Here is a 21,924-nt window from a genome sequence, read left to right on the forward strand (position 1 = left end):
GTCAACTTTAGTAATGATCGTCCAAATGCTGCATCTTTTCAGTCAATCTACTTCATTAATCTGCTTGTAAAAGTCACATATCTACCTTGGGTTTAACGAAACGGTCGTGTTTTTTGCAACAGTGACATGTTGATACCGTTTTTACAATGTTTCTCTGGAACCCTGAAGGCATCGTTGGTAGTGCACAGTTTTGACGGCTCCTATTGGTCAATCCTCCGCCGCGCCCACTTATGACGACATTGACTCTCTTCCGGACTTGTGCAGCTCTGTCACAATAAACCAAAACACGTTTTTCTTCTTGTTATAACTTTATTTATGAGCCGCTCTGAACGTGAATGTCTGGGACACGAAGTGCACACGGTGACGCCACCTCGCTGACCGCCTGTAAGCTGCCCGGTGCGGCTGCGAAGTGCCGATGACCCCGCAGGACGGAGGCAAGGAGATGATGGGCTCCGTCCGCTGGGCTTTCCGCTGCGGGTCCTGGACTCCGAGTAGGTCCGACTGGCTGCTCGCCGCTCGCTGCATCCAGCGGGAGGAGAAGGACAGGATCGGACAGTTTGTGTTTGCCAAGGATGCCAAGTCAGCCATGGTGGGTTCGTCTAAAAAAAGTTTTATTTTAGTTTTAACTCTAACAAACCACGTTAACCACTGTGTGGTCCTCAGGCTGGCCGGCTGCTGCTCAGGAAGTTCATCTGCGAGAAGATGGGAATCCCCTGGTCGGAAATAAGACTGGGGCGATCTCCCAGAGGGAAACCTTTCCTGGCTACACCACAGAAGGTCTCCTCTGAACGAAAACACACCTGCATGGAACACTTTTTCTTTGCACAACAAATCTCCATAGAAAACCAAACAGTATTTATTCAAATTAATTGATTTAATACAGACTGGACTTGGACAACATTGCAACACAAATCTGTATATATAATGACATCATCATTGATGGAAGTAATGTAGTACAAATACTTCATCCATCCACCTTCTATAAAGCTTCATTGCATCCCAGTTTACCATGAGTGAGAGCAGGATACAACCTGGACAGGTCACCAGTCGATCACAGGCCAAACACAAAGACAGACAATCACATACACTGGCATTCACACCTCCAGACAATTTAGGGTCACCATTAGGAAACCCACTCCACACACGGTTGTAATTAGGTGGTATGATATTTATTAAAACAAGTCCTTTAACGCTTGTTAAAATCATACCTCACTATTGAGAACACCCACAATCTGATTTAATGTTCCAACTTTTTGATTTACATTTTTTAAGATAATTAATTTCAACGTCTGCTTTTTTTAATTTAGTTTTTGAAAGGTGTTATACATTTCGAGTCCCCGGTTTGCATCAGGAAGGGTTGCTAGTATTATTTTTTTTTATAAAGAAAAAGACATGATCTGCTGTGACAACTTGAGAGCACTAAAATATACTTTGTAATCAAGTACAATTTAAGCAGTGTAACAGCAGTTGTACTCAAGAACAGATCTGAAGTGCTCTTTCCACCTCTGCTTGTACTTTTGATATAAATCAGGGCACTGTGTTGATTTTCATTAAGTCAAACTGAGTTGTTGCTTTCCATTGTTACACAGCGATGTGTAATGGTGCAGGTTACAAAGAGAAGAGTGATCAGTGGAGCTCCTTGTCTCTTGTTTTAAGTAATCGAACCCAGTAACTATTTTATGTATGATTATATCAGCAGGTCGGCTCAGATTCAGGCCAGGCCTGGAGTTTCAACCTTTCCCACCAAGGTGACTATGCTGTGCTCGCTGCAGATCAGGGAGTGCAGGTTGGAGTGGACATCATGAAAACCACCATGCCAGGTAAATATTGGGAGTCAAAATGTTGTCATGTTCCACTCAACTTTTCTGTGTCGTTAATGAACCTAACATATTAACTTTTTCACAATCAGTTAAAGTGAATAACTTTGAGCTAGAAGGAAAGCTGTTTGATTTAGCAAAGACATTAGGTTTAAAAGAAGTTCATAATATGTATAACTTATTAAAGCTTGAAAGTCAATAAAAGTAACCTACATATCTGCAGATACTCTAGCATTGTTACGGACACGCACAAGAATAATAGATGTTCCACAACTGTCACTGGTAGCAATTTCTCTGTTGGAAAACAAAAACCCAAAACAAACGAGTGTCATTATACTAGTCAAAGTGCAGGTCTCTGCACCAATGGATCGTTTTCAGGTGCAAAACTGTGGCTGCTGTTTGATTGTAACCACCTCTTTATCAATAGCGGCCGATTTTTATATCTTTTCTTTTTCTTTTATATTTTTTCCTAAGTCCATAGTAATCACAATCAATAACTTTTTCGAAACTATTTTTCATATTGCCTTTTGTTTTTTAGAAGCGCCGCTTGTATCTTCGAACTGAAAAATAACTTATTGTAGTACTTCAGTTCAACCACAAGAGGTCAATGTTGCCTCATTTAAATATGAACTATTCAAGCCTAGGTGTGTGTGTGTGTGTGTGTGTGTGTGTGTGTGTGTGTGTGTGTGTGTGTGTGTGTGTGTGTGTGTGTGTGTGTGTGTGTGTGTGTGTGTGTGTGTGTGTGTGTGTGTGTGTGTGTGTGTGTGTGTGTGTGTGTGTGTGTGTGTGTGTGTGTGTGTGTGTGTGTGTGTGTGTGTGTGTGTGTGTGTGTGTGTTGTTTTGGTGAATAAACGGACCATGCTGAGTCTGAATGATTAATGAGGAGTTTAGATTCGTCTCTCTATTGAATTCAAAGTCTCCATTTGCCTTTTGTATGTATTTTTTTTGGTCGTCTCCACACCTCTTTCTCTCCTCCTTCCACCTTCCCTCCTTCCAGGTAGCAGCTCTGTGCCGGAGTTTTTCCGCATCATGACTCGTCAGTTTACAGCGTACGAGTGGAGGATCATCCAATCAGCCGGCTCGGAGCTCCAGCAGCTCGCTGCGTTCTACCGCCACTGGGTAACCATGGCAACCATACTACCCTGTCATCACATTGCATTGCTCCTGGGCCCCCACAGGCAGAGTGTGTGTGTGTGTGTGTGTGTGTGTGTGTGTGTGTGTGTGTGTGTGTGTGTGTGTGTGTGTGTGTGTGTGTGTGTGTGTGTGTGTGTGTGTGTGTGTGTGTGTGTGTGTGTGTGTGTGTGTGTGTGTGTGTGTGTGTGTGTGTGTGTGTGTGTGTGTGTGTGTGTGTGTGTGTGTGTGTGTGTGTGTGTGAAGGAAGCATGGGGAGAAAATAACAACGCTGATGTCCCTTGAGACAAACACAAATTTGTGCGTTTTTTCCTTCACATTTGTGTGTGAACTCTCCTCAAGTCACGTTTTTCTCACAGTCCGTCCTCCTCTATCTCCGCATGTCCTTGTCGCACAATGGTCCTTCCCTTGTTTTTCTTGGATTGTTTTTGTCCTCCTCTCACTCTTTTTACACACACACACACACACACACACACACACACACACACACACACACACACACACACACACACACACACACACACACACACACACACACACACACACACACACACACACACACACACACACACACACACACACACACACACACACACACAGATGGTCATCCAAAGCAACAGTGGAGCTAAGTAAAGATGTGAGATTGAGAGGGTGGCACTGAGACGTCAAGCTCTGATATCACCACCACACTGTTGACTAATGGCAGAGCTCGATGGTTGCCATAGCGATTAGTCTTGTAATAGTGTTATTGTGGCTTATTGGCTGCCGAGTGGGGTTTGGTTTTGGCTGGACACGCAGACATTCACACACACACACACACACGAAGCATTTCTTTTGGATGCATACTGTCAAAACATGTGCATCGATTCCTAATTGTTGTGCCTTGAATTCGAGCTGCACTGTGGAAAAATCCACACACAGATTGTCTTTCTTTTTGATTCCCTTTTGTTTTTTTTTCATTTGTGTGATGACCCTTCTGCATCTAACTTGCGCTCCTTCTCCACCGAGGCCCTGAAGGAGAGCTTCATCAAAGCCATCGGCACAGGCCTGGGCTTCAACCTGCAGAGGGTGGAGTTTCACCTGTCGCCTGAGCCGCTGGTACCGGGCAGTGTGCTGCGCCACACCAAGATGCATCTCGATGAGGAGCAAGAAGACGACTGGATATTTGAAGTGAGTCCGGTTGAAATCGCAACTAGTGAGACGCACAAAGAAAAGCCTACCAGCCGACATCATGGCGGAACGGAGGTCGAGGTTTAGTGAGTTAGATGTGAGTACGTGTCGGAATGCACAGATCCCAAAGAGACACAGCAACGTGATGCTTCCCATGAACTTCCCCATGTTTGAAGGACACAAAAACAATAACGGCTTGAGCTCTTCGTCCTCCGTCAGCCTACAAACTGAAAAACTGCAGTGTTTCCTCCCACTGATCTGTTGCCAGGTTTAAAAGACATTTCTTTTCCTCCGTCTGTCTTAATGTGTTTAAGATGCATCAGCATCATTTAACAGTTTCAATTTGCATTTTATTTAATGCTCGGGTTTGTCCAAGCAAGCTTGAACTATGTTCATAGAGCAGCGTTCATACAAACTCAAAGTGCTTCACTATCAAAAGCCTTGAATAGATTGATTATTCATTTAAGCAAAAACAAACCTACACATAAACCTTTCAGTCACTTTGATTCATTTTCAGTGTCGAAATCTTTCTGAGCGTAACTTTGAACGCGATTTATTTTTAAATTTAACTTGTCATCTGTGACCTTTGGATTATAGGAACCTGCACGAAGAGTAACATACAGTTTAATAAGGTTTGTTAAATAAACTTTACTTAAATGAATGAAGTCAAGTCCGTGCAATAAAAGCCTGGAAAATGTTCTCAAAGTAGAAAAATCTGGAGAAAACAATTGACTTTTTTTTTTTAAAGGTGTTCATAATTTGCATGAATACTTTTTATATAAAAGTTATTTGGGAAATCTGTGAATTGATTTAGGCGGTCTCAAAGAACCAGAGTGCTCTGCTCCCAGCGTTTTTTCTTTGTGGACGACCCTTTGAGAGCATCTGGGTAGTGACTGGCAGGTGGTCTTATAGAGAAACACACATGAGCAAGAGACACTGGGGGCTTTGGAGAGCCCCTCCATCTTCCCTCACACCACGACGAGAGCAGAGGATCCTCCCTCTCTCTCTCTCTCTCTCTCTCTCTCTCTCTCTCTCTCTCTCTCTCTCTCTCTCTCTCTCTCTCTCTGTCTCTCTCCGTTTCCCATTTGAAACTCAGCTGGTCGTCCTTTCCCCTCATTTTCACTTCCTACTTTGACCCATTTTCCAATATCCCTCCTCTTTTCTTTATCCTCCATCACCAAACCTGCTGCCTTTATGTGCTTCCTCTGTATGTTTCCTCCCTCCTCCTCCTCCTCCTCCTCCTCCTCCTCCCTTTCATTCGCTCCTCTGTGCATAGTGGCAGAGGGATTAACAAGTGACTGCTAAAAGGTTACCACTGGTTTGAAAATCCATTACCTTTCTCCGTCCCTCTCGAGGTTGCGGAGGACTAATGCGGTTTTAGCGAGTGTGTTTTCACACCAGAGACAAATAGTCTCGTATCGATCTGAGGACGATGGTGAAGTAACAACACCGCACGGGACGTTTATGTCCGGGTGAAAAGTATTGAGGGGCGGTGTTGAGAAGTGACCAGCAATCGAGAGCATTTCAGGAGGACTGAACATTTTCGATGTTGACCAGAAGTGGGTGTCGCAGCTTTGCTTCGATCGTGCATATTAACTACCAATACTGCACATTGTTGATGATTAAATCAAACACGTTTCCAACTGCTTGTGTCGAAAAGCAACAAGTCTAGATTTTGCCTCTTTTTCATGTTCCAAATGTCGGTGAGTTGTTTGCAGCTGCGCCAGGGGAAGTCATTGGAAGGTGTCACCTTTAGAATATAGAAGACATTACTGTCCCTTTTTTAACCATATAGATTCAGTTATAGACTTTTCCTGCAGTGTTCTATTTGATTGTAGTATTGAGGTTGATTATTTATGACCCTTTGCCTTTAGTGCTTCAACATGTGCTTCTAAATGATTTTGTATGACATGTGAAATGTTACAGGCCGATCCATTTGACATTTACACCTTTCATTTCCCCAAACCCTCCAACCGGCTTGATATTCACATGCATGCAGCTTTCATCTGAGCATCAATGCACCTCTGAAAGAGTCCTGGAAAATATGCAGCAATAACTGAAGGGCTGCAAAGACTGAAAGGACTTGCTATATGTGAACGGTTCAACCAATTTCAACAGTTTAAAGCTTTAATCGGCGTGTCTCATTGGACTTTTGATTCCACGTTAACTTAGGCGAGCCCAAGCAGCATTATTGCATGAAATAGGTTTTCTGAATGATAAAACAGTCGCAACTTCATCATAGCTCCGATTTTAAATAAGCACAGAGTTGATTAATGTGTCGGAGATGTCGATTAAGCATAAATGTTTTTGATTTTGCAGGAGAGTTTGCTGGATGCGGACCACCATGTCTCCGTCGCACTCGGACCAGCGGGCATATCGGGCTGTACAGTAAGGACAGATGATATATCCTCCACAGGAGCTCTTATTCTGACGGGTTGATTGGAAGGATGGTTGCTTTGTCTGGGAGGATGAGCGCCTACCTTACTATACTTAATCCCATGTTCATACCCTTGCTCGTCTGTAACAATATCTTTTCAAATGCTGGACTTCTTATTTTTTACTTCACATGCCGTCCTTGTGAGGAAAACTGTAAACTTGCTTTGCACTGTGAGTGAAACCTGCTAATGTTAGAGCCCGCCCTTAGTTTAGATTGATGGTATATAATTTATCTACCAGTGCAGGCTGTCATTAACCTCTTGATGCACAGCGACCGCTACAACGGACGGCCATTCAATAACAATGCCTCAGTAAATGTACTGCTGTAAATCCGTGTCAGGCCCTGCAGTGGACACTAATGTGTCTGCCCTGAGGCTTTTCCCACTTCATCCATGCATTGATTAAAACTGCCACAAGCGTTGGGCTCCATTAGAAATCTACTTATATTTTATGCCGACCATAGAGGCTGTGCGGTGCCTTCACCAGCCCTTATTGATGTAATGGACATACATTTCTGTCCAGACTTACTGTATACACTGATCAGCCATAACATTACTTATAAGTGATGTCAAACACAGTGTGAAGTTGTCACTCAAAATACTTTCAAAAGCATTGGACTGATTTATTTCTGTATGTATGTCACTATGAACGAAGGATTACGTTACACTGCTTAGAATAGATCACTGATTGCACGGAAACAGCAAATATTGAAGTGAACAATGTCACTAAAGGGACATGCAACCTGATATTAACATCCACAGTTGAAAAAAAATAAGTCATATGCACCAACGACAAAGAACTAACCTGGTCAAAGCAGGATTAGATAAATGAAACTACCGTATATACATTTACAGTTTAAAGTAGCCTTTTAATTTAAGTCACATGACCAGCCAAACAGCTAAAAACAGTGCGACTTTTAGCCAAGAAAAGACAGTAGTTGATTAAATATTATAGAAACATCTGTGGCAGCCTTCATCTCATCACCACACAATGATTTCTCAAAACATTACTCTAGTCTGATATATCCCATCCACTCACCAAGAGATGACCAGGGTCACCTGTCAGTGGTCATAATGCTATGGCCGATTGGAGTGTATGTGTCGTGAAGACGAAGCTGAAGGTTTTCGTTGAGGTTTTCAGTGACCTTCATCTCAAGCATATTCCAACAACTCCCTCATCACGTTGAGGCGATACTGTTGAAATGATAACCGGACGTAGCTGATCTGGCCTTTTTCACAGCATCAGCAGTCTCAAAGTGCTTTTCACTGTTCGATGAGATGGTTGATCGAGCTGCCGGCCTTGGTACAGGCTGCCTGATGACAATTAGATTGATGGACAAACTCCAAACCTCAGGTCCAGTGTACAGCTGAGGCCAGTTGCATAAGTCATGCAGCCAAATTCCAGTGTGACAATAGTGCAACAACAAATATGTTATAAACTGCTACAGTTAATAAAAAATGGCCTACGTCATCATTCACACATTGTCGTGTCCTCTCTCCCTCTGAGGCTCTTCCCTCATCTCTACCTCCTCCCGCCTCGTTCACCCGGCTGTCGTCCAGCGAGCTCCTCGCCTCAGCATCGCCTCTGACGGACGAAGACCCCGCCTACTGGGAAGGCTTCAAGACGAAGGCTGAAGCTCCGCAGAGACAGAGAGACACACACATGTCCACATAACACCCCAGCCTCAAAACCGACACACACACACACACACACACACACACACACACACACACACACACACACACACACACACACACACACACACACACACACACTGATAGACTGACATTGAAGCTTCTTTTCAATTCAACTTGAGTCCAGTCAAGTTTTATTCACAAAGCTGAAAATCCCTGCTCTGTCTCAGAGGAGTGACGGGTCCATACAGCAAGGCATATCATTTTTTAAGTCTGCTGAAGGAAAACTGGCTAAAAACACACCTGATACTCCCAAGTATTTTACAGTGAATTACCTTACAGGAGCATATCGTATAGATTATAGGGAAACATTTATGGTTAATTTTGTATTATAAAGTTATTTTGTTAATAAAAAAATTGCACTGTTTGAATACAGCACTGGTGTGTTGTTATTGACCATTTATATCCTCACATATGGTTTTGTTGATCATACATGCTGAAGATTAATGGCAGTTTGTGCAAGATAGTGTTTAATCAATTTCTTTTTTTAAATTCACAACAGTAAAGACATTTGCATTTAGTACCTTATTAATTTAAAAAAAGCTTGATTCATTTGTAGGGAGCATGCTTTTGTGGGATGAGCAGTAGCGATGTGGTTCTGCGCTCATGTAAAATGTGCCAAATCAACTTGCATATTCCACATTATGGAAGTTTTGGATGTTTTCAATTTGAAAAAAAACAAACACATTGTGGATGATTAATCAGGTTTTTTTAAAGACCTTTTGTACTTTTGCACAACACTGATATGTGGAAATATGCAAAAGCTTGGAAAACAGTTGATGTGCATTTATAATACAGAAGCATTCATGTAAGAAAGAAATCATGCATAGTTGTTTTTCTGGATTGTCAAAGGAAATAAGTCACATTTTAGACTTTATTTTTTAGATCCTTAAATGTCATCATGTAGTGAATCACTATCATTGTCAAAATGTTTGGTGACCCGTCTCATTTCACTGTATGAATGAATAGATGAATGATGTATAGATCATGTAAATGTGTATATATAGAAAATGTAAGCTGCTGTCTGACGTCTTTCAGCCCCACAATAATAAATGTCTCCCAACGATCCATGCTCTTTTTGTGGCAGCCTTATCTTGCATGAATTTTCTCCTCCCTTTCCTCCGCACCTTATCTGTGCCTTTCTGTCTCTTTTTTTTTTTTTTTTTTCTTTTTTTCCCATATCATGTCTCTGTTCGTCTTCATGTGGTGGCATATCTATTTTAGTCAAGGACGCGCGGCTGACCATGGCGTTGTCTGTCTTCCTGCGTTTTTCCCTGCATCACACTACTTTGATCACAGCCTATAATCACGAGTCTCCTCACAGGGGAAAATAACTGGTTATCAGGGGGAGTTAAAGGTCAGGTGATATGTATGCTCAGTGGAGTATACATTGTGTTTGGACATTATACATTTTCAACTTTGTCTTTAACCTCTGCAGTTAAAACGATGCATACATTCATTTGCTAAAAGAGGGTAATATAGAGCCGCTGGATCCTTCAGCAACAGCTGGAAATAGACTTATTGATCAGTGTCTTTCTGGACATCAAACTGTCCGAACTGCTTTGTCGTCACACACAGGACCCAAACACTTGACTTCATTTAACCAACACTTTGACACCCGGCTCATCTTCATGACCGTGTGTGTGGACGTCTCTTCTTATTCTGTTTCCGTCATCTGTTGTTCATGTATTTCCGTGACCTTGGCCTTCATGGAGAGTAAAGCTCCACGATAGGTAATGAGGAATTCATAACTCATATAGATCTACGTCGGCCACCTTTACAACCATAAGTTGTTTTTGCACACAATCCACCAATCTTCTTCTTCTTCTTCTTCTTCTTCTTCTTCGTCTTCTTCTTCTTCTTCTTCTTCTTCTTCACTTGGATTCAAGTTGCACTACCACCATCTGCTGGTTCCAGCTAATCCATACCAATCCCACCACCCAAAATATAAAAAAAAAAATAGATGTCACAATAGCTGACCAAACGTAGCCTCGTAGCTACTTTGTATTTAAATTATAACAGTTGACCTGTTTCAGTTTCTTTTGAAAGATGTGCAAACAAGATTAAAGAAAAACCAAACAATTTAATTACACATAATTTCCTCTGTGACAGGGCAATGCTACAGCAGAGATAAGAAGCTGTGGGTTGCAGACCCCTGATAGACAGTCAGGAGGAAAAAAGAAAAGATTTCAGCGGGTTTAGAAAAGCATGTGCATCATGTACTGCGAATGAAAGATACAGAGCTGGAAAATATGCACACGCATCCGCTGCCTCCAGCTGGAGTAAATTAGTTTTTACTCCTCGCTGCCTTAAATCTCGAGTCGTCCTGTGGCGCAGTGATGGAGGGGAGAGGAGCCAGCGGGGTCAGACTGGAGTCACACAGGCTCCTGCCATTTTTAGTTTGCTGCAGGTTTACCGGCGTGTCAGAGACAAGACCACAGGAGTAGATTTTTCGTTCTTTTTTTTCTTTCTTTTTTTTTCTTTTCGAATGTGGGTGGAAGACAAGTGTGCTTTGGGCATCAGACTGAGAGCTTAGCCTGAGGTGAGAGATGAGACCGACATCAGCCGGCTGTCAAGGAGACATTTGTCACCTTTTTATAAAAGAAAAAAAAAAAAAAACGCGTCGGTGTCACAGTGGTAAACATGCTGTTATTCTCTGCTTTGCAAACATTTTCCACTTGCTTTGTGGCCAAGGCCTAATAACTGCTCTGCACACTTTGTGTTTGGGTGAACTCTTTATCTGGTTCACCGAGTATTAATCAAAGAGAACTCCTGAAGTCCTGTATCAGTGTCCTCATCGGCTCATCGGGTACATTTGGCAACTTTTCAGCCATGCCGATGCCTTGGCCCTTGAAATTTCAATATAGTCTGACACGTCTGATGAATTGCCGTGAAATGTAAAACAGGTCGCCTCAGGATGAACTGGAACAACATTAATGATGGCTTAACTTTCATTGTGCTTTGCTGTCGGGATAAAGTCTGAATTTGTTTTAGAACTTTGGTTTATGACCAAATCTGTGCCTTATTGCCGTCAGCCACGGAGGAGCTCTATTCTGCATGCCAGCTGGATGAGTGATTTATCTGCAATATGTTGTTGAGCAAAACCGTCACAAGACCAGAAGAATTCGACATTAAACACATCTGGCAAATAAGTCTTTGGTTTCTTTCTGTCTTTACTAAGTGTCTCTGAATGTCCCTTTTAGGGAACAGATTCATTCATGTTAACTTAGACTTTAAGCCCGAATAAAGTATATGAAAGTATTATATTGTTTTATTTTTGATTAGGATACTTTTGATACCATGAAAAGAAATTGGCTCCAATATCAATTCTTCACACATTTGCAGCAGTTAAATATTCAGTTATTTTGGCGCAGCTTCCAGAGGTTATGTTCAAGAAAAGAAAAGAAAAAAAGATTCCCCAGCCACTACAGTGAGGACACATTTTAAGCCGAGTTCCAGAGTGATTTACTTCAGACCCCGAGAGCAGACTTTGTTATGTCTGACTGACCAGCCGTAAAATTTATTCAAAGGTTTTCTTCTCCTTGCTCTTGTTCCTCTTTTTTTCAGACACTTAATTCTTTGCTACTTCTCAGAGAGTGGGATGCTACTTTGATGTAGCTTGCTGCTCTGAATCAGCAGAGATAAGGATGACGCCGCGCTGAGTCAAGTTTCCCTCCTTCGGTCCGAGCGGTGGACGTCATGTTCGCTCTGATCGGAAACAGTGTTTATGCAACACATTATAAGACTCGATTCCGTGTGTTGTCGGCGCCATTCATATTTTTCCATCAATCAACACCTTAACATTGGCTTTAGAATATATATATATATTTTTAAGCCTGCCATGCTTCGCTTCTGCCAATTTGCAACAGAACAAAATGCTGTGATGAAGCCGGAAAACAGCATTTTATTATTAAGACGAGAATCAAACTAGTGTTATACTGTTTTAATCCCAATCAGGCCACTTCAGTTCAGCAGACTATTGGTGTAAATAAATAAATAAATAAATCTGTGCACATAAACAACATGCCAAAGACATGAGTGTGCAGGCTGAGGACAGAGACGCGATCGAAGTGCAAACAAAATATTCACATTGCATGACACAAAATGCTCGCCTGTCTGGCTCCAAAGATTCAGCAGCCTTTCGCCTGAAGCTACGAAGGACTTAACAAGATGGTTTGTCTTCATTGATGAAAAAAAAAAAGTTAACCTGAGGGCATCACAATGAATTCAGAAGCAAGGAAGTGGTCCCATTGGGAAACGATTTCTTGAGGGGTTTATTTTACCGCCAGCATTTCCCCTGTGAAGTTTGCATGTTCCCTTTACACCAGCATTGGTTTTCCCTGAATGTCATCCTTCTGTACAATCTCTTGCTCGGTGATTGGGTTTTTACTTATCCAGCTTCAGCAGCCTCAGCAGACACGATCAATTGCGTTCACACACATAGTGACTCACTCGCCGGTGGGGGTGGCCTCCAGGGGCCTTCACATCATTATGAGCACTGTGGACTCAAATAGTGTGCTTCTGAATAATGAGGAGGGAGGAAAGGACCCAATTCCCAAACTGTGAGTGTCCATGTTTCAGGGGGCTCCGAAACGCAGGACAGAAGTAACACTTCCTGCTCCTTTTACATGCAAACTAGCAATCTCATCATCATCATCTGAGTAATAAGATCTGCAAATCCATGACACAGATCACTCAAGTGATGTAAACAGCTTGATGTTGTTCAATATGACAGAATAGATGGCTATGTTGTTTGTTTCTTTAATGGAACATACTGAGTTATGTTTATGTATTTGTCTTCCATCATATTTAAAGGGAAATGTTTCTATCAGATGCAGCGGGGCCCTAATTTGGAGGAGGGGATACTTTGAAAGAGCACGAAGTATAACTGTGTTTGTGGAGTTATAAAAGTGTGAAGCAAAAGTCACGCAAACTAACATGAATGTGGAAGTTGCTTCCTCCGTCACTGACGGATCTTTTTGTGCTTTCACTTTGCAATACAGAAAACTTATCACATTTTTAAGGAACTTGTTTTGTTTATTATTATTATTCAATTCATTTCAGGCATGTGACATTTAATTCATTTTGTCCAATCACATACATATCCCATATTCCTATACACACACATCCCCCCAAAAAATATATAAACCATTTGATGGCAGTAAATAAATAATTAATATCTTATGAACATATAGTTCTACAAAAATGATATAATCTATGTTTAATTAGGCCAACACGTACTTTCAACATACTTACACACACACACACACACACATCTTATATATTAAATTAGCATGCCTGAAAAGGGGGAGGAAGAAGTATACTTATCAAATCCTACCCCTTCTCCAATATTTGATAGTTATATATTACAATTATCTTTCTGTAAATAAATAGTATTATATATGTAAATATAACAGTAAGAATGTTATCTAATATATACATACAGTATATGTATATATACACATATATAGTCACACATATATATTTACACACTCACATATATATACTGAATCAACTGAAAAGCAGTCTGAGGTTAATTGGTGAGTTTGAATTGTCCATAAGTGTGAATGATCTTGTGTGTCACTTTGTGTTCACCTTGATGGGCTGTCGAACTGTCTTGGGTTTACCTTCGGTTATGTTCAATGTCATGAGCCCCCTCTGAATGAAGTGGGTTTGAAGGACGGATGAAATCACGGCGATGCGTTTGATTGAGGTGAATCTCATGAATCATGCATTAAATTGAGAAACGAAAAGACATAATCAAAGGGTGAAGCGTGCGCGCTGTTCGCACCACCTCGGCTGATTTCTGAGAATCGTCCTGCTGTGATCGTCCCACTCTTACAAACCTGTTTTTTATTCTTAAATCTGAAATATTGAATGAACATCGCCCGGTTGGAGTGTTTTTTCATGTTCGCACAATTTGCGCTCCTCAGTCATTGCTTTGCTTTTTTTCTCCATAGTTGGTTGTTCAGTCCAACGTGTGATTAAAAAGTCATGCCACACCTGATACAACCAACAAACACTTTACTGGGCTGATATGTCATGTCTACACAACACAATCAGATATATTAACACATGTTTACACACTTGTTGGCTTGCTCTGATTGCAGACTCCTCCTCTGTTACTGTCTGCTGCGTCCTGTAATAACTGTCTGTGTATTCCACTTTGTTTCTCCTCTTCTGTGCTTGCGATTCACAGAAGTAGAAAGTAGAAAAGATAAAAAAAATAGAACTAAAATCTGTGAAAATATAAGTATATCGGGTAATAATGATGGTGAGTAACAGCAAAGATACAGAGTGGTAAAATGAACACGAGAAGTGATTGAGAGCCAGTGAAGAGAGGATAGGACCAGGGGTGATGTGGGAACCCCGGTTTGTTCCTGTTAAAAGCTGCAGCTGCTTTTTGGACTGTTTGAAGGCTGTTAAGAGATGACTGACTTAAACAGACATAAACAGGTAAAATAAAAATATTTACAAGAACATCCTGCCTTCATCTCATTGTTAACTTGGATTGGCTGCAGCACTCCACAACCATGAATTACATAAAACAGAAAGTAAAATATAAGGATGGTGTTTCTAAATTGGCCAAATGCATGAACGAGAGTGTGTTTGCCCTGTGATGGCTTTTGTGACCTCTCCAGTTTGCACCCTGTCTATCACCTATTCTAAGTTGGATTTGGCTCCAGCACTCCACAAGCCTGCAGTGGACAATATTATATAGAGGATAGAGATATTTCCATATTGGTTTATACATGCAATTTTAAAATAGAAGTTGTTTCATAGCTTTTCAGAGACATATTTTGGCACATGTCTCATCTGGTCTTTCACTGAATGATCATATCAGGTAATTGCACAACTATATTGAAATATCACTTTAGACAGGAGTATTTCCACCGGAAAGACAGCGAGGCCTCCTCCAGTTTATCATTTTAAGCTGAGGTTTTGAAATATCACTTGTCAGCTGTCAAACGGCTTATTTTCCTCATTCAATACATTTGGTCTCAGTGTCACTTATCATTTCATATTTTAGGAACATTTCCTGTTATCTGTTGCCAGACTGCAGCTCAGTGAAAGTACACTGTTCATAAAATATGATTCGCTGTGGAACATCAATACCGCAGCCATGTGGACACCCGAATGCTGCAAAACTGAGAATAACAGCAGATGTGACTTGATTGAAATCAACCACCCCTCCCGTGATGGATAAAGTGTCTGGGAATGTGATTTTCCTACCACCGAAGCTGAAGCTGATTAGGAAATGAGCTATATTGGAAAGCAGTGGTTCGACCCTGAAATGGAAAAACGTGAGCCCATCTCCTAATGTTCACTTTTAGCCAAGCCCGCCTTAATCCCCACTGGAATCAGCTACTGCTGTGTTTAGTGAGAATATGAAGTACTACATTTGCTGGTCATTATGTAAGATCAATTAGAAAATCCAATCAATTCATAACACAGCAACTGAAGGCACATGGTGGCCTGCTGGGACATCACATTGTAGCCCACAGTGTTCTAAAGTTAGTGTTTGGTGATGAGTGCTCATTAATTAGATCTTTAATAATGCAAAAAGCTTGTAAAAAGTAGGCCTTTGTATTTATGGGTACACTTAAAGTATATATCGGTTTCAAAAAATATTGATGACCTCTGATAATGACTAAACAAACAGACAGAAATGATCTTTAAGTTGATAAGACCGATCAAAGACAGACACAAGCCGAATACAGAAATTGTTGATTTATTTCTTCTTTTTTTTTACAGCTTTAGATGACATATTATCAGGCAGAAATATCACTTTAGCTGTTTCAGCATAATGCCAGTAATTCCAGGGTTGAGAGCCTTTCTTTGTGCAAGGGCAAGTTTGGATGCTTTAGCCATCCATCTTGAGCATTTACTCTTTAACTCTGTGTTGATAATAGAGCTGTATGCCTGCCTCTGTCTTCCAGACACCAATGGAACAGAGAAGCAAGAAGGTATGTTGAGCATGTATGCAGCCTAAAGGAGTGACCAAAAATCATTAATAGAAAAGTGAGCTTGTTCCCTTTTAATAGAAACGTCATGATTCAAACAGGTCTAATTTTTTCCAAAAGGTAAAACCAATTTTCTAAAATGCTCAAAGGAATAAGACTGTCAATCACTGCATTGATAGATTTCCTGCTTGTATTGCCGGGCTGATCAGTGAGCATTGCCAGCATGCTGCCTGGAGGTGGAGTGAGGTGAGAGACAAAAGTGGGATTTTCTGGTGGGGGCAATGTCCCATAGGGGGGAGAGCATGGCTGCCACCTGTTGGTTTCTTGCCAAAACCTGCGCCTGTGCATCATACAAAATATTTGTTATGGCTCACTTCGCATGCATTTGCTCAGCGTGATCATTGATTAACCTCATAACACGTCAAAGGGGTCATTTTCTTTTTCTGAGTCCATCAGCCTGAGGAGGCAGATCTTTTCCGCCTCAGTTTAATAGTGTCTGTTCTTCCCACTACGTTTGTCCTTGTTTGAACTGCATGGCCTCTTGGGATGGTATGGCAAGGGCGCTGGACTTAGATGGTCCCAAGTCGGGGGTTCTGGAGTGGAGGGTCCTGGAGAGGAGGATTCAGAAGTTGAGGGTTCTGAAATGGAGGGTGCTTGACAAGGAGTTTGTATTTTCCCACTCCACATTCTTGCCCTGCACTAGGCCTGTATTAGTTATGGATCCGCCTGGATAAGTCCAGAAAACATATATCTGGGACAAATTACAGTGAATTGATAAACAAACCGCGAGGCATCACATGTGGTCGCTAAAAACTACATGTTCCTCAGGATCCACTTTTGGCGGGCAGCCCGAGGCTTTGTCCCACTGCCACTCGGTCTGGGATGCAAGAGCTTCCCAAGCTGAGTGTGTAACAACGTCATTACCTCAGCAACTGTATAAAGAGTCATATTATTTATTACCAGAAAAATAGACTTTCATAACAACCCGGAACTTTATTAGCAATTGCTGAAGCCTATATTTTCATCCTTCTGGGACCGATTGTGGTAGAAACCACATAATATATCAAACAAGCAATGCTGCTGCTGCCACAAGTCGATAAGCAATTCTTCTTTGGTGTCCCACGTCGTTCTAATTGCCATTGAAGCCCGTGTTCAATATTCGTCTGTGAGCATGGGTCTGAGCGTGTACCCAGGGCTTTTCTGGCATCGCGCGGATAACTGCGTCATGTCATATTGCATTTCTAGTTGTTGGTCATAAGATGACGGATTTGGATTCACCCCTACAACCCCTCAAATATCAGAAACAATCTTTTAATGGTCGCGGGCTCCCGATCGATTGCTCGGCCGTCTCACGAATCTCGCACAATCTGTTCTTTCGTCTCAGACAGTCTCAGACGGTCTCAGAAGGCCGAGAATGGCACAGTTTGTGGGAGCCTTTAAGAGATTGCCGCTTTCAATTGGTTTCCAATTTTTTACAAACGTCAGCCAACAAAACATTTGGCTTGTTGTGTATTCAACAAACTAAATTTCACATCACATCCCTGTTATCAAGAGGTGGATTCCTTGCATCATGTAATCTAACCAACTATTTACACGGGTATATGCTGCAGCTGCAATGAACTGTATCATTGCATAATTGGAGACACACAGGCACACATATATACGGGCATGCATTAGCTATTTTCTCACCCTTTATTGCTTGTGCAGAAAAAGTCGCCTGAAGACACACATACACACATTCATACAAGTTAATCACCACCCCAGACGCTGCCCTATTTTCCATATGCAACTGGGGCACCCTCATCCACTCAGCTGTATTATTGCAAACCTGTGCATGCATAGATGTGTGTCGTGTCCATGTATGTGCATGTACATGTGCATGTGCACGATTGCATTCGTGGTTCTATTTCTGTCTTTGTGAGACTCTACAGTTGTACTCGATTGGGAGTAAACAGACCTGTGGTGTCCGACAGTTGCAATGGAGAGGCTACATTTATAAATACACTTAGTTGTAATGGTTAAGGTTAAAGGGAGGAGTCTATTTTCTGTGTTCTGGTCCAGGTGTGTAAGTGTTCCCAGCCATCTACAAGAATGGTGCTAAAGGCACAACGCTGGCTAAGCTGCATGGACATGAAGATTACACCTGATTTTGGCGACTAAAGTCAGCTTTTTAAAAAACAAATAAAATGGGAAGAGCTCCATGAAATTACCTTGATGCCAGCATTTCAGAGGATAATCTCAAACTAAAATACCTTCAGCACACAGCAACGGCGGCTCTGACACTCGAACCGGCAAACCCACGCTTGCAGCCAAGCCAGAAAATGGTTTCTGAAATCATTTCATTGCATCAGAACCATATGTTTGGTTCCTGAATGGGGTTTCTCAAACTGGAGCTCCCAGTCGTGAAGTAAGAGGCCTGAAGATGAGAATAAATAGAGGTTAAAGTGAAACAGCAAAGCTCACACAAAAGATGTAGACCTACTGTTTCCGTGTGTTGGTAATAGGAACTATGCTCTTTAATTAACTGGTAGCTCAGCTTTGGAGTGACTTCCTAACACACCCACAGACACAACATAAACGCAGCTGGTGATTGTGAGTGGTCAGGACTACACAAAATCAATTCACCTCCAGGCATTGACACACATAAACACAACCACAAAGCATTCACGTCAGAGCAACGTCAGAACTGTCACGATAGATTTAATCCCCAGGTTTCATATGTGGCCCAACAGCCATCCCTGTTAGGGTTTCTTTTTTAATAGCTGCCACAATCAGAATAAACAGCTTTATCACAGTAATGACATTAGTGGAGAGAGAGCATTATGTGTTTTCAGTTCAAGGTAATCTTCATGATCAAATAACCTCTTACAAATGACAAAAACTACTTTTTTCCCTATTCTGATGTGTAAAACGTCCAAACACTCTCATGGCAGGAGAGCATTGTTTGCTTTGAACACCGAACCGTGTGCATCATCTCTTTGATTCTTTCCACCAACGACGTAAACGTGGAGACGGCGCTCAAATGCAATGATCTGCAGGAAGTGATATCCAAAGAACGAATGTCAAGGTCATACCCAAAGACCAGTTTAACACTGGAATCTAAACCGGGCAAGGAGAAAGGAGGAGGAAAAATGTTGCCTGGATATGGGTGGAAATGTCTTCTACTCATCACCTTTGTCATTATTAGGATGGGTGGAGAGCTGCTTCCTCCCTCTGTGATGTCACGTGAAGCGGCTGTTCGCTCCAGCTGATGTGAGCCTGCCTTCATGGTTTGACAGACACTCACAGCCCTTAAATAAACATCAGCTTCATAAGAACTGCCTGCTGCTGCCTGCATGTTGGGAGGATTATCACGGATGTTTTGTTGCTGCTCCTTCTTGTCGTCCTTAAACTTTTAAGAACAGGTGTTAAGTGGAGTTCTGCTGAAAAATTGCATCTTAGAATTCGAAACACCCAAACTTTAGCGTCATCTATTTCTCAAACAGATTTCTTTTCCAACTATAATTTCTGAACACACAAAAGTTTTTAGATGTTAATATTGTGTTTACGCTGCGGTTCTGTCACCCATGTCATGTAGTCGCTGCTGTACTCGCACGAGTGCTGTTTGGATTTCACCAAATGAAGGCACAAACTAAAACAATGAGCGTAAAGCAGCTGGGAGCCGACTCCAGGCCTCTAAAGCTGCAGTGTTAGGTGGTATTTCTCAGAGAGCTCAGCACCTCTGGGATGTGATATGATTTGATTTGGTACGATAAATATTGCATGTGTCGGAAAAATGTCTCTTTTATTTATGCTCTATTGGATCCGACTGCATTCAGTTTTGTTTGATTTATTAGTCTGTTCCCGTCTACTGAATAATTTGCCTCGGTACTTTTCAGAAAAGCTGGGAATGCTTTTAAAGGATTCAGCTGCATCTAGAAGTGAGACTGTGAATCAGAACCAACCAAAGTTCCCACCTCTCGTTTAAGCTTCCAACCATGTAGGAAAAAGCTACGTGTGGGCACAAGACTTGTAAAACCTTTTGTTTTAAAATTCCTTTTAGGGTCAGTGTTTTCTTATCCAGTTTGATCTGTGGTAGAAACATGATAATGTAACATGACAGGCTTTATGGAGGAGGTCATGTTCTCTATAAGAGGGGCTTATTCGGAGAAAACTCATAAAAACTGGATTTTTTTAACATTTTTAAAGATTGAATGCAAATGCCTGCCAATATATCTTTCCAAATCTTTCCCGTTGATGTTTTGACTAATGCTTTTAATGCACGTAAAATAAATGTTTGAGTTATGGATCTTACTATGTAAGAAGAAGTGAAGCTGCAGCCCGAATGTTTTCTCTGTTTGTCACTGCTACACATTTAAATAATAAAAAAAACTTCAGGAATTCTTTCAGTTTACACACCGAGGTTACTGCGGAGCAAGTCAAACGTCTTCGTTTCAACATGAAATGTAAACAAATTAACAAAGCAATTCATCAGCCGATCATATGCAACACAAGCACGAATACGGTCACAGGCATCAAAACAAAGAACACAGACACAGTAGCAGCACTCTTACCTGCACACACACATACACAGTGAATAGTTCTGACAGTGCGAGTGTCCTGCGGGAGCGAACCGTCATGCATCACCCCAAAAATAAACCTCACCACAGGGTGGGAGACAAAGGGCATGACCATCACAGCAACGCTCACACTCGACAGGAGAGAGAGTGTAAAACCTGCGTGCATACACGTAAAGCATACGGTTTTAAAAGACTGAATCCAGTTTGACCAGCAGTGTGTTTTTATCACACCATCCTGTCTCCTACAATTACAACAATCTTGCTCTGACTTGCTATTATCAGTAAGTATTACATACAAGGTATTTTTGTATGAGTGGTGGTTGATTTCATTCATTTAAGGATCCACACTGTGTAAAAACATGTGTCTTACCAAGAATGCTGTATTTCTACAACACATACATAGAATTATTTCTTGTGTTACAACAAGAAACATTTGTAAGACATAAAACTACCTCTCATTAGATGACTGTGCTTTATATTAAGATCCTTTAAGAAGAAAATGGACAAAAGGCTCAGTAAGATTTTTACTTTTATTGATGTGCATTATGGTGTTAAAGCTTCAGGGCATTAAAACGTTCAAACACAGAGTTTCTGGATGTATCCTCTGATTGGGACATGATGATTTCCTAGAGGGATGATTGTATGTCTCGCAACCGGTGCAAGGGCTTCTTCTTCTCCTTTATGGCAGTTAAGGGCAGTTTGCAGCCATAAAGTTGCATTACCGCCACCTGCTGGTTCTATCTATCTTGTTTCCCACCGGTCTCGCCGTCCCTGATGACAGTTTCCCTAGTTTGTTAATAGTGGCTTAAAATCTAAATTCTTTCAGGATTATTACAGAGGAAAGGTTATTGACTTTCCAGAGTTAATATCCTGACCGACATTGGAAAACGCATCCTCAAAGGTATTATATGGCCCATTTCTCCAAAAGTTAAGCAAACTAATTGTAAAGTCAATAATATTCATCCAACTGCAGTCTGTCTTAAGATAAGATTTAAATTCGAAGTAGAACCCTGTACCTTTTGTAATGAAGCTGACTAAACCCTAGAACACTGGTTTTTGTCATATCCAGTTACTCAAACCTTTTGTACCAACATAAGAAACTGGCTGTTACTAGAAATGCACGATATTCCATCATATGAGCTCTGTGACATTC

The 21,924-nt window shown here is 41.4% G+C and overlaps 1 protein-coding gene across 4 annotated transcripts; it reads left to right on the plus strand.

The window, feature by feature from the left end:
* Nucleotides 1-224: 224 nt before the first annotated feature.
* aasdhppt (aminoadipate-semialdehyde dehydrogenase-phosphopantetheinyl transferase) lies at nt 225-9,316 on the plus strand. Of its 4 annotated transcripts, none has more exons than XM_080459833.1 (7): nt 225-589; nt 664-777; nt 1,697-1,820; nt 2,815-2,936; nt 3,957-4,118; nt 6,438-6,506; nt 8,061-9,316. In XM_080459833.1, exons 1-7 carry the CDS (start codon nt 416-418, stop codon nt 8,226-8,228), a joined length of 933 nt encoding a protein of 310 aa, XP_080315959.1. In that variant the 5' UTR covers nt 225-415; the 3' UTR covers nt 8,229-9,316. The 4 variants fall into 4 exon arrangements, with proteins under 4 accessions (XP_080315959.1, XP_080315960.1, XP_080315962.1 ...); XM_080459834.1 differs by having other exon boundaries at nt 226-589; nt 1,700-1,820; XM_080459836.1 differs by having other exon boundaries at nt 242-589; nt 1,700-1,820; nt 8,114-9,310.
* The last annotated feature ends 12,608 nt before the right edge of the window (nt 9,317-21,924 follow it).

Source organism: Lipophrys pholis (assembly GCF_963383615.2).
Source record: "Lipophrys pholis genome assembly, chromosome: 3".
NCBI classification, from domain to species: Eukaryota; Metazoa; Chordata; class Actinopteri; order Blenniiformes; family Blenniidae; genus Lipophrys; species Lipophrys pholis.